Source organism: Dipodomys spectabilis, unplaced genomic scaffold (assembly GCF_019054845.1).
Source record: "Dipodomys spectabilis isolate Male_0828 unplaced genomic scaffold, ASM1905484v1 ptg000092l, whole genome shotgun sequence".
Taxonomy (NCBI): Eukaryota; Metazoa; Chordata; class Mammalia; order Rodentia; family Heteromyidae; genus Dipodomys; species Dipodomys spectabilis.
In genome coordinates this window covers 14,188,638-14,202,945 of record NW_024870769.1, presented here as the reverse complement: position 1 = coordinate 14,202,945, position 14,308 = coordinate 14,188,638, and the positions used below count along the sequence as shown (strand labels likewise).

General features: G+C 39.7%; 1 protein-coding gene across 1 annotated transcript in view; it reads right to left on the bottom strand.

The window, feature by feature from the left end:
- Nucleotides 1-13,880, bottom strand: part of Lancl2 (LanC like 2) — a 33,425-nt gene extending 19,545 nt beyond the window's left edge. The window contains exons 1-2 of the mRNA XM_042685058.1: nucleotides 13,642-13,880; nucleotides 4,421-4,538 (exon numbers count right to left, since the gene is read on the bottom strand). Of these exons, the coding sequence (XP_042540992.1) occupies nucleotides 4,421-4,538; nucleotides 13,642-13,848 (325 nt within the window). The 5' untranslated portion in view covers nucleotides 13,849-13,880. The remainder of the gene's footprint in view (nucleotides 1-4,420; nucleotides 4,539-13,641) is intronic.
- Nucleotides 13,881-14,308: the final 428 nt, after the last annotated feature.

Here is a 14,308-nt window from a genome sequence, read left to right as displayed (position 1 = left end):
AGAAAAGCATTACTACTAAAAAATCTTCAGGATATTATTTTGTAATCACAAGAAATTCCCTTTTTTATATGAACAATCAATTTCTGAGGGGCAACATCAAAAAGTTCATATATATCTTAGAAATGAAAAAAAGAGGTCAGAAAGATAGAAAAATAAAACAAACAAAAATCAGTACCTTGCTAATTGACCTGGCACAGTGATTCAATGCCTTATTCTTAGACAAGAGAAAACATATCAAGGACCTACTCATTCTAATTAATTTTCACTCATTTTAAGTTTGTATTTGATTTCCTTTGTATCTCAAGCTAAATGGATTTTTTGCTTTAGTTCCCAGAAAACAAATCATCTTTCATTTTATCCAAATTTAAGTAGTTACTTCTCTTGATTTTATCCTTTCTACATTTTCTATTTTCATTCCCCCCACCCCCAATTTTGTTTAGTGACCAAGCCATTCAGTTGATCAACTAACCAGTAAGGCAGATCACTCATTATGGAACACCTACCATATTCAGAAGACAGTTACCAGTACAGTGGGTATAGTTATCATCTACCCAACCCTCCATTTCAGATTAAAGAATAGAACCAGATCTTTAAATGAACTACAGAAGAGGTCTTCATCTAAAAATATTTGGAGAATGACCTGCATGGTTCTTAAAGAAACACAGTCTACACTGGGTGCTGGAGGGTCCTGCCAGTAATCTTAGCTATTCAGGAGGCTCTGCCTGAGCAGGAAAGGGATGAGACGCTTATCTCCAATTAACAACCCAAAACCAGAAGTGGAGCTCTTCTGTTTGAACTCCATGAGTATGTGTGTTCTAATTTTCAAAAAATAAAATTTGGATAACATATGTAAGCATACAGAAAAACAAGAGTTAAAAGCTAAAGACTTATGAATTCAAAACATAATAGTCATTGAAAAAAACATACGAATAAGTACTCCCTGACTGAGAACTTCTCAAAACAGGATGCTGACTGGTAAACCTGAGGAACACAACAGCCTATCATCATATGCAAGTATTTGAAAGTAAAAAGAGGACAAGTAAAATGGTCATTATGTTTTATAATTTTGTTGTTGTTCAAAAGCAGACTAGATAAGATGAACTTTGGCAACCAGGCATAGAAGTAAGGCATAAAGAGATGAATGAGCTAACAGTCCTGATTAGGTTTCAGTCTCTGGTCAGTCTGTGCTCTAGACTGTGAATGTCACTATCCCCTGTCTGCTCCCCCACCCCCCTTTTCCCCTCCTCCTGCAAAAGGTGTAAGGATATCCTCCAAAACTCAGTGCAATGACTTGGTAGAGCTCCTGGGAGAACAAAAGTGGAAGGCCCTTATGACTAGATATCCCTGGAATTCTTATCTCTCAGATTTGTCCACAGTTAGCATCCAAGAATTTGTCAGGTTTTCCTGTTGTCAAATGAAAATTAGGGAAGGTCACTGTTTCGGATTGAGCTTCTGCATGAGGCCCCAGGAGAGCAGACCAAACCAATACGGAGTCACTTATACAGAGGCAGGACAGACGAGGTACATAGAACATGAGAAATAGAAATCAGAATTCAAAAGTAAGCATTATATTGATGTTGAAGCTGACTAGAAACACACAGCACTGGTTTCTTTTCTTTCAACTTCAGACTACTTCCCTAAGTAGTGTAACAAAGACCTCCCCTATCCAACTCTGGTCTTATTTCACCTACGGATGAAATAAGCATACCTTCAAGAAAATATCCCAGTTTGTTCCCTCCTTCTTTGGAAAAGTGGTCATTCAAAGTCACAAGAAGCAGAAGTCTAAGCATCCAGAATTAACTAGCTCATACTGAAGGTCTCCAGGCCAAGCTGATAATAATGGAACACTGCATAAGGATTGAGATATACTAGGTGCCTCGGTCAAAGGAGATCATTTTTCTTAAGGATGGTAGAAGTGAGGGGATTCCCTCCCCCTCACTTTTCCAGGTCATTTGAGTTCTTCCTTTCCTATGCTTTGCCTATGAAGCATATCTGTTCTTTTCTCTACTTGCTGTTAAGTCTCTTGCCCTGCATTTCTGCTGAAACCTCTCTTTTTTTCTGCAGAAAACTTAAGGGATGAATAGAAGACTCCCTTTTCCTTCTTTCAGGGAACCCAAGACCCTCACCAACCATTAGTATCAATGGTAAATATTACATAATCCAAAACTTTAAGGAAGCAGAGAGAGCTATTATTCCTGGAAATAGGAGATGCCAACCTACCTTAGCCTACTAAGCAAAGTCCTCTAAAAACCCCTCCAAAACTTCAATTAACTTGGTGTTAACCAAACAGCTTTTGTCCTATTGTTCTGTTTTCTTTCTCCCAACTTCAGAAAGCCCAAGGTAGTGCCATTGCCAACTGGGATTTGGAGCTGTAGAATGGAATTTCCTTGACTTATGGATCTATGGAATGTCTTGTCTTTTGGCACTACTCTAAGTACTGGTTCCTGGTTGTTGGGGCAAAGTAGTTTGCACTTTGTGGCTACCCTTCTCTGATGATCTAAGGGAGTTGATTTTTCAATTTGTTCAGTTTTTTATGATACAATGATGACTTCTAAACTTCTTATGTTCCTGTTAAAGAGTTTGTCCCAATCCTCTGAAAATAACTCCTAGCCTATTACTGTGGGAAGGTCGGATGAACTCTGCCACTCCTGGATGCTTTAACTTTGCTTATCTGCTATATTACTGTGGCTTTCCATAATCCCTTTACTCTTCACTCTTGTGTGTCATAGTTTTGCTGAAGGAATAAACTGTGGATGCTGTATTCATTGCTCTTATTTGTATAAGGAGAAAAGATGGAAAGGCAGTGACTTGAGCTAAATCCATACTTCTATCTGAATTCCAAAGCCCTACTATTATTTTGTTGTTTTTTTGGAGGAAGGAGACATCCTAGGGCTTGAACTCAGGGCCTGGGTACTGTCACTGAGCCTTTTTGCTCAAGGCTAGCACTCTACACTTGAGCTACAGCTCCACTTCTGGCTTTTTTGGAGCTTAGTTGGAGATCAGGGTTTCACAGAGTTTCCTGCCCAGGCTGGCTTTGAACCACGATCCTTAGATCTCAGCCTCCTAAGCAGCGAGGATTCAGGCGTGAAACACAAGTATCTGGCCTCAAAGCCCTACTATCTTAAACCATTAAAACTAAATCCTTCATGATGATTCTACCATGATTCCAGAAGATGAGGATTTTAAAGAAAGTTCATGACCAGAGCTTCTAGTGACATCATTATAAAGCTCTCTCAATGACTTAGATGCACAGTCTGATTGATTCTTAACAGTCAGGGAATTAAAAACTCTTTTCAACAGAGGAAATGCCATAAGTGAAAGACTTTTTAGAGAAATCTGTGCTACTAATAGCTATATAATTTTTTCCTCCCTAAATATATTTTCCTCCCAAATTTATTCTTTGAGTTTACTTCTGGTTAACCAAAAATGACTAATTTTACATTCAGGATAAATTTCTTTGGCTTTGTAAATGAACTGGGTTCAAGTGTGTCTGGATTTAGAAATCTGAAACAATTAATTCTAATATTACTATGTAACTGCTATATTCATAAAAGGCAAATAAATTAAATATCACTGAAATGAACATAATTACTAGAAATAGAAACAGAATTTAAAATTATTAGGACTATTATGTTTGGATATATATCACAAAACTAGGTGTCAATTCATGGTAGCTCTAACACATTATAACTCTTTTAGCTATTCATTAATTTGGCAAGAATAGGTTCTAAAATTATATGTAAATCTTTAGCAATTTAATCAGATTTTAGTCTAATCCCTGAGAACAAGATCTCTTTTTTCTTTTTAAATAAAATAAGCCAAATGGTTATTATAATGTTCTACCTATCTGTTACAACAGTATAAACATAAAAATTAAAGCAACTGAATTTTTAAATGAAGAAATGTTTGCTGTTATTGTGAAGTGTACTACTAATAACTTATTTTGCTGTTATAACTAAAATGAAAGTTAAAACCATTTTTGTATAAATGATACAAACAATACAAGAAATAGGGAAAAAGATTGAGAGACACCAGAGAAACCATTCAAAGTTGTTGCAAATGCTTACGCAACAACAACAGAAAAAGAAGAAGAAAAAAACACAACCAATATAAAACTCGATCTTACGGTAAATTTGTTCTTAATACACATTTTCACATCTATATGTTAGATTATGTAAATGTTATGAAAATATGACACATTTCCTATTAAAGACCAGAAAACATTTTTAAAGAAATAAAACCCCAAAACATCTCATCAATGAAGATATAGTTCAAGATTTCATTTCAAGTATATAATTCATTACCATTTTCGAAGAAAGGAAAATTTCAAAGTCAAGTGAAAAGAAAATTTCAAGGCCAATTGTTACATCTCATAATCCACAAATAAAACACATCAGCAACTCATATTCCACACTCTTACCTGTCCAGCCAGTGTAAGCAGAGCAATCATGAGGGTCAGCTGTCTTGAGTCCTTCTTCCATTTGCTGTAGAAGATCTTTGATTTTGGTCTGGATCCTCCTTACGAAGCTATGAATAAGCTAAGAACCAAAAACAGAGAGAATTATTATGTTTATACATGAATAGGACAATGTTGTAATAAAAAATTACACAACATATCTTATTAGGCCAATTTCAATGCCTCTTTGGCTAGAGTCTACCCTGGTTTTTTATAAGGCTAATATACAACAAGTATAGCCTGTATGGATTACTCATAAGTAGTATCACAAAAAATAATTTATAGAAACCAAGCAAAAAAGTAGAAAGGAAAAATAATCAGATTATTTGACTACAAACACATTTTAGGTTCATGGTAAAGAAAGAAAATGGTTTTAAAAATTAATGACAAAGAAGAAACAATTGAAATATAAATATCATAAATAAATAGGATAGAGCAGTCAGTGTCAGTGGATCATGCCTGGAATCCTAGCTACCCAGGAGGCTGAGATCTGAGGGCTGCAGTTTGAAGCCAGACTAGGGTGAGAATCTTATCTCCAATTAACTATCAGAAAGCTGAAAGTGGAGGTACAGCTCACATGGTTGAGCACCGACCTTGAGCAAAAAAGCTAAGGGACAGTACCCAGGACCTAGTACTGGTATACGTGCATGCACACACGCGCGCGCGTGCACACACACACACACACACACACACACACACAAAGATACAGACACATACTATATATACTGTATATGTGTGTATGTATATATTTATAATAGGAATAAATCCTAAATTATATAAGAAAATCAAATGTACAAAAATATTAAATTATTTGATGACTAATGAAATACAAATAAGTACCATAGTTTACCTATCAGATTAATAAAAAGGAAAATTTTACAAAAACTAAGTCCCAGAGTTCCTAAATGCCTAAGCCTTATTCACTACTGTAATTTTTTAAAAGAGATATGTATAACATTTTAAACTATTCAGTTGATAGTGTTAGGATCCTTTCCACCTTCGTTGATTTTTAAAAGCCTACTGTTTACATCATATGCTTAGGGTCTTAAAATCTGCTATAGAAGCCAGGTACCATAATCCTAGCTACTCAGGAAGCTGGTATCTGAAATTTAAGAATGTGGTTCGAAGCCAGCCCAGGCAGGAAAAGTCCAAGAGACTATTATATCCAGTTAACCACAAAAAGCCAGAAGTGGAATTGTAGCTCAAGTGGTAGAACACTAGCCTTGAGCAAAAGAGTTCAATTTCCATGTAATTAGGGCTTTTGGGGAAATTTTTATTCAAATTTGGAATTCTAGAATGAAATTAAGAATTAATTGAATACTGACTATACAGTGAGAATTTCAGAAGTTTACTTTACTCTGGTGGTACGTGCTACACATTTCCAAAGAGGGTAGGAAAAACTAGACAATCTCTAACTCGTAACATTGCATGCAACAGACTTGTCTTTTGCACACAGACATTCCAAAGGGTTAGGAGTTAGGCAATTTCCACAGAAATTCTCTCAGAGGAGGACAGGGAGAAAATTGCCTTTAGTTTCTATCTAAGTGTTTACTGTTTATCCTTGCTCTTTCATTCTTGGAACCAACTTCGGGAGCTAACCTCTGCTAGATTCAAACTTTTCTTCTGCAGCTTCCTCTCTTCTCTTAGGCTTCATGGAATTGAAGAAACTCAGGGCCTTACTCTGGGTTAAGTTTTGACTTAAGAAAACATTTGTACTCATCTGATCTTTTATCCAGACCACTAAAACTTTCTTCATACCAGCTTTAACATTCATGTGTTCACTAGAGTAGCACTTATAACTTCCTTCAAGAATATTTCATAGGTATATATTTAAATTTAAATTCCTAGTCAATCATAATGTTAAAATAATCTTCTTTTGTAGGGTTGGGGACCCTGTGGCCTGAGTATAAAGACCCATAAAATCATTTGGCATATAACAGACAAACATATGCTTCTCATTGGCTATTGACTACACATCTGTCTACATTGATAATTTTGTATTGCTTGCTATTAGTGTTATAAAAATCTAAATGATCCTTGGCATAAGAAATGTTCCCCACTCCTATATGGGAAAAGATGAGCTAGAAATTGAAAGCTAATGGCAAGTTTTTGAACATCATTAAATTGGGCTGTAGGCATGGGTCAAGGGGTATAGCTCTTGATTAGTAAGTGTGAGGCACTGGATTGAATCCCTATGACTAAACAACAAATATCTTTATAAAGATGCTTACTTATGAAATGATAAAGGCACTACACAAATAAATGTAGTAAAATTGAATATAGTCCATGACATATCACTATTCTCTAGGATAATGCTAACCAAATAATAGATTTCACTTTATCATTTTTGATGACTTGAAATACTTCCTACAGTTTTGATGATATGGGTATGAATGTATTTTGCTTTGATAATAAATATAGCAACAAGAATGACTGTCTGATTCCCCATTCAATCACTTAATAACTTTTTATGCCAAGTTAATCAACTTAAGTCTCCTGAATCTTGTCCTTTGGATCCTATTATAATCAAAGAGATGCAGAATAATCTTTGAAAAGAAAGTCCTTTGAATAAGTCTTGAAAAGAATAAAAATTGAAGTACAACTTAATAGAGCCCACAAGGTAGTACCTGGCTCACATCTATTCACTGTAACTGTTAAAAAAAATCAGAATTATGTTTATATTCAGAACAATGATTGCATTTATGCCCCAGAATAGTCATTTTCTTTGCTACACTGCCTTATGAGAAAGGGCAGTCATGTGAAACTTCTCATCAATTATACCAAAATGTAAGTCTTCCAGAAGAACCTGGAAGATTCTTGTTTTTCTTGATCAAAGCAAAAAACACAGGACTCACTTTCTTGGTTTTTCTCCCCTCCCCCTGCTGAAAACTTGGGCATGACATCTGTTGCTACAGCTGCCATCTTGTACTATAAATACAAGAACAGATATGACAGAAAGACCAAAACAACTGCATAAACACTAGGATTTCAGCTAATCAATACCAAAAATTGTTTACTTCTAAACTGCTTGGTACATGAGGAAAAATAATCTAATTAAGACATTGCTAAACTGCCAACTTCTTTTTATTTCCCATGGTGCTTTGGTTTGAATTTCAGACCTTGAGCTTACTAGCTTGGCACTCTGCCATTTGAACCATGCCCCAGCCATACTTTTTGATGATTATTTTAAGATGGAGTCTAGTGGATTTTCTGGCCAGGTTGGCCTTTAACTACCATCCTCTGGACCTTAGAGAAGGATCACAGGCATGTGCCACTGGCCCTTGGCTCAAGGGTTCTGTGTCTTATAGTGAATATAAACCTAACTCACATTCATATGAAGTCAGTTCTCATAATAACTATTTCAAAGCATATGCTGTAAAACTTGAATTTCTCACAAATGCTATGAGTGTGTATATGTATGTATATATAAATTTATTTTAATTTTTTTTTGCAGAGCTGAGAACTGAATTCAGAGCCTGGCAAGTGTTCTTCCACTGAGCTATATCCCCAAGCCCAGTAGTGTATTTTAAAGGCATATTTTACTCTAGTTCCCTTTAATATATAGCAAACCTTTATCCTTTGCTCTAAAATACAATCTCTAATCCTTTTTTCCCTTAAATATCTTTATCTTACTATATAAATGAGATTTATAATTTGTTTATATTGGAGCTGAAGTCTCCTAAACAGAGGAAGTTGCCAATGCTAATCAATTCTACAACCATTTCCATTTGATGGAAATTACTGTACCAAGAGAAATTGTAACTGGTTCATCTAATTAAGTAATGGTATTATTATAAAAATAACTTTAAGCACTCAGGTGCTCAGCAGTAAGAGTTTTACATGATATTTCCATCAGTCTTCTCATTACCCAGTAATTCTCAGTTTTTTAGGTAAGAAAGTGATTTTACTTGAGGATACATCACAAAAGAAGACAGAGCTCGGGGCTGGGAAGGTGGCTCAGTGGTAGAGTGCTTGCCTTGCATGCATGAGGCCCTGGGTTCGATTCCTCAGCACCACATAAGCAGGGAAAAAAAAGCCGGAAGTGGTGCTATGGCTCAAGTGGTAGTGCGCTAGCCTTGAGCTGAAGAGCTGAGGGACAGCGCCCAGGCCCAGAGTTCAGGCCCCATGACCGGACCCCACCTCCCCCCTCCCCCCCCACCCCCTACACACAAAAAAAAAACAGAGCTCTTGTAGCCCTACTTTTATTTTATATTTGCATTTACCTTTAGAATTTGAGACTTGCACCTTTACTCACTCAAACTATATGAATATGAGTATACATGCTACATACAATGCATACTTTTGGAGTTATTATCTCTTAAATAGATTTTATTTTTCTACATGGTAGACTACATCTAATATTCCAAATGATGCATATTTCATTCATACTTATGACAAGATTTTATTTTTCCTCCTGACAGTGTTTCTTCATGGCAATAAATCTTAGAATTCATATGGAAGCTGGGTGCCTGTGGCTCATACCTGTAATCCTACCTACTACTCAGGGGGCTGAGATCTGAGGATCATGGTTTAAAGCCATCTGGGTAGGAAAGACAGTGGGACTCTTATCTCCAAGTTACCGCCAGAAAACTGAAAGTGGAGTTGTGGCTCAAAGTGGTAGAGTACTAGCCTTGAGCACAAAAACCGGGGGATAGTACCTGAGCCCTGAGATTCAGCCCCAGGACTGGCACGCGTGCATGCACACACACACACACACACACACACACACACACACACACACACACACACACACACACACACACACACTCAGATGGAAGAGATTCCTTGGTAAGAAGATGAGAAAAAAGCAGGGGCAGGGGAGTAAGCTAGACAGACAGAAGAGAAAAGGAAAGGTACAAAGACAATGGATGATAAGTGCACAAATTAACCCAGTGTATTCTTGACAAAATGCCTTGGGAAATTAAGTTCATCCTTAGCCAATACACATTTTCCATGGATTTCACAAGAATAATTAAATAGAATAACTATTTCCAAATTGGTCATTTCCTCATGTAGCTATAGGGAAAGAATGCTGAAACCAACCGAGGCCAAGTCACATTAAAGAGACATTACTTGAGTCCCATCTCCTCCCTAGTACCCTCACCCGCCATGGCTACTCCTTATGGCTAATTATTAATCAGTTTGAGGTAATGGACTTCTCTCTACAGTAGAAAACCTTAGAGCCAGTTCTAACCAAATTGGGCTTGACCTTTGCACAACAAACATCTACTTAAGGCTTCATGCATATAGGTTGAATCTTACGCATATATTTAAAACTACGCGATCAGATCCTTTCCAAAAATCTGTCAAGTCATGATCCCTCACTTCCCTAAGAACAGCCCATACCACTACTATTAACTTCTCCCATACCTACTGGACCCCAGAAAGCTGAAATTTTCTTAATCATGCATACTCTTGAGCTACTTAGCTCAAGCCAGACATTTCCCTTAACTGTGTAGTTTCTCTCTGTTAAAGTCTACATGTCCATGCCATTTAGTTCATTTTGGTTTAGTTTAGTTTGCTTTCTTGCAGTGTTGAGGGGACTGACCTTAAACCAGAATCCTCCTACCTCTATTCTCCAGTATTACAAGAATTATAAGCCTGCATCATCAGACCAGCTTGTTGTTTTTTTTTTAAATAAGTTCTCACTTTACTGTTTATTCAGTGACCTCTAATAGTGTGATTTTCCAAGATCTGCTTTCCAAGTAGCTGGGATTGCAAGCATGATCCACTACACCTAGCATTTGTAGTTATTCTATTTATTTATTTACTATGGGCTATGTATGTATTCCTGTATGTATGTACATATGTATTTAGGATAGGGTCTCAGTATGTTGCCCAGGCTATCCCTAAACTCCTGAGCTCAAGTGATCCTCATGCCTCAGCCTATTAGATAAATTACAGCCTATTAGATAAATTATCTGCATGGAGGGTGTTCATTAATGAGGAAAAATTGCATTTCTTTGAGAAGTTGAAAAGCACTGATTTCTTTATATTTTCATACTATATTAAGATGTTAAATAAATTTAGAAATTAAAGAGTATCTACTTTTAAACAAAGATATAGAAAATTTAATAACTTCAAGATAAGCTGGACACTGATGGTTCATGACTGTAATCCTGGCTACTCAAGAGGCTGAGATCTGAGGTTGGATTTTTAAAGCCACCTGGGAAGGAAAGTCCATAAGACTCTCATCTTCAATTAACCACCAAAAAGTTAGAAGTGGCACTCAACAAGAGCCAGTCTTGAATGAAAAAGTTAAGGGACAGTGCCCAAGTCCCAAGTTCAAGCCCCAGTTACCACCACCACCCCCCTACCCCCCACACCCACCCCTCCACGTCCCCCCCCCACACTTATAAGAATTTCCAATAACTCAAGATTATGCTGAATTGTAAATATCAAGTAGAAGTTTGTCTGATATCATTTTTCTATGGAAAAAATCCAGGAGAGAAAAACTAGGAGACAGCAAAGGAAGGAAGAGGTAACATTGTCCAAAAGGAAATGTACTTATTACCCAATTTAGGACACAGTAACCCCTCCGTACATAACCTTTATAATAACAACAACAAAGAAAAACATTTAATTTGGAAAAGTTTGAAAATCCTTCAAATCTATTAAGTCCTTCAGAATTGGTTTTATGTACCATTTTTTTCTCAATCCTGTGCTATTCACAATCCATGTTCTCTAGCCAGGCTCATTTCTTGGCAGTCTTCTGATATGGTGTGAAATCTCTGAAGTCTTTGCCTATGCGGCTCTCTACCTCCACCTGGCGACTCACCACATATGCTTCAAGGGCAACAGAAATGCCATCTTTACCTGAAAAGCCTTCCCTGGTGCGAATGGGCAAGATTATCTCTCCTCCCTTGTACTTTCATGATATATTTACACAATCTCACTTACTGTAACACTTTTTGCACATTTTTGGTGGGTACATTTCCAGCAAGTTCCACTGGCACAGTATCATAGTCATTTCTCTACTAGTCATGCCTTCTTCAGCCTTATGATCTCAGCCTTGGTTCAGGTTCTGAATGGCCTAGATTGACATTCTGTTGACTGATAGTATATTACTGTTGAAGTTGAAAGCAGATTCTCCTAATTCCACTTGATATTTTAAAATGGCTGCAGCTTTTAGACAGTCAGCTGACCTATAATATGAAAGTCTGGATACCCAACCCTCAGGTGTTATGGAAGAAATAAGTGTTCACAGGGTCACTGAGCTTGAGGGAAAATTACTACATGGTACAAGGTAAGTAGTAAGAGGAGTCTGTTTCCTGGGTGTCCTCTCAGCATAGGGCTACACTTCTACCCTGTATTAGCATATTCTCAAAAGTTCTCTTTACAACTGAGGCAGTCTCTCATTGCTCCAGTCTCATTCTGATTAAGAAAATTTATTTGTACTAACTCTACCTACTAAATTCTGTGGGATTTCTATCCCAATTGGACCTTAATATACACTAAATAAGGCTGATATAGTACAAAGAAGAACTTGAGGAACTAGTAGTTGGGCCAGCCATGATGGTTCACATCTGTAATCCCAGCTACTGCGGAGATTGGTAGGACGGTAGTTCAAGCTTAGTACAGAAAAAAGGTTATTAGGAGCCCATTTCAAAAAATAAGCCAGGGATTAGAGAGCATGCTTTTAATCCCAGCTACATTGAAGTTGTAGGTAGGAGGATTGTAATCCAAGATGGGCCCCACCAAAACCCTATCTTAAAAAAAAAAATAACCTAAAAGACCTGACTGAATCAGCTGAGTGCTTACCTTGTAAATCCAGGCCCTGAATTCAAGCTCAAGTACCACCAAAAAAGAAAAAAGAAATGTATTGGCTTAATCATGATCTACCTCTAGGAGCAGGGTTCAATTCCCCTGAAGCCTATGGCTGTAACAATTTCAAGTAAAGCAAAGAAAGGAAATGACTTTTTTTGTGTGTGGGTCATAGGGCTTGAATTTAGGGGAAAAAGCTATTACTTTGAGCCAGAGCTCTATTTCCAGTTTTCTGGAGACTAACTGGGGATAAGAGTTTCACAGCCTTTTCTGCTTGGGTTGGATTTGAACTGCAATCCTCAGATCTCAGCCTCCTGAGTAGCTAGGATTACAGTTATGAGCCACCACATTGGCTAGAAAATGACTTTTAAGATAATTATTAATAGTATTTGCCATTAAAGAAACATTTATTAAACTGATTAGCTGCTTTTCATAACAGTTGGAGCCAGGTTGCAAAAAAAAAAAATACTACAAAAAGCCTACTTACGGAAATACATTAGAAGAATCAGACTACTCATTATAGTCAAAAGATGGAAAAAATACACACACATATACAATGGAGTATTATTCATCCCTAAAGAGTGCATTGTTTGCAAGAAAATGGATAGAAATGGAAATCATGTTAAGTGAAATAAAGCAGACTGAGAAAGACACACACTGAATGTTCTGGTAATAGAAATCTAGACCTAAAAAAAAAAAAGAAAGAAAGAAAAGTGAAAAATGGAAGGGGGAAATCCTTGACAATATAGGCATAAGAAACACTTTTCTAAATAGGATTCCAAGTGCTAAAGAAATAAGAGTAAGCAATGACGAGGATGAAGGTAATCAAATCGAAAAGCTTCTGGACAGCCAAAGAATGACCCGAATGGAGCCAAACCCACACAACCCACAGAATGTGAGAGGACGAAGGACTGTTTAGGGATGAGATCAAGAGGGGCGGAGGGGAAAGGGAAGGGAGTCACGGAGCCCCAGGGAGTGGTGGGGGGGCGACGGGACAGGCACGACGCACACTCTCCTGAAAAATGCAGAGAGAACAGGTGGTCTTTGTGTGAGTCCTGCAGTTCTAGAGGACGGGGATGTGCCCGCAGGTTTCGGCTGGTAATAAAGTCTGCCTGTCTCACTGCCGCTACCACAGTGACAGTCACTTCCTGAGGTCCAGACACAAAGCGTGTTTCAGAGCGTGGTGCGCCCACACAGCTTCTACCGGCGCTACCGAGACAACAAGGTCAGGGGCTTTGCACGCCGTCTCCTTGACAACCGACCAGCCCAGGTCCCTGGACCCGGCGCGCGGTGGCGAGACGAGGCGTGGCGCGCCCGGGTGACGTCAGCGCGCCGCCGGGCGGAGCAGGTGGACGCTACCATTTGTTGCCCCCCCCCCCCCCCCACCATCTGGCGGGGCCGGGCCCCGGCGGCCGACTCACCTTCCCGTCCTGGTGGAAAGGAAGGCCGATTTCATCCGTAGGGGGCGGGAGGCGGGCGCAGCCGGTCTCTTCCACCGCTCCGGTGACGAACCCGGAGGCGGCGGCGGCGGCCTCGTAGTCCGGGAAGGGATTGGGGAACGCTCGCTCCTCCATCTCTGCCTCCCCTCCCAAGTGCAGTTTCAGCCTCTTGGACATGGTCTCGCCCATGTCCGCCGCGCGCGCTCTCCCGGCGCCGGGCGGGACGGCGCGCGAGCCGGGACAAACCTCCCGCGAGGCGTTTCCGCGGGAGCGACGCCCCGCGCGGCCCGGCTGGCGCGCGCCCACCGCCTCCCCCCCCCCTCTGGGACCCCCGCGGCTTGGGCCAATGGCTTCCTCAGGAGGACCGGAGCGGCGAGCCCACGGGGCGGGTGGGGCCTCGACGCTGGCTGCAGCTGGGCGACCCGACCAGCCTCCCCAGGGGTGGCCGACACATCTGGCCGCAGCTGGTGGCACTGCACGTGGTGTCTCGGCCGGGCAGCCCCGCCGGGAGGAGCGGGACCTCCAGTCCTCCGCCGCCGCTTACGGTCCGCGCGCCCCCAGCCGCCTCTTCCTCCCCAGGCCGCGGCCGCTCTGGCCGCCGGCGAGGTCCCAGGCCGCGGGCGGCCCGCCGATCCTGGTCGCTGCCCGC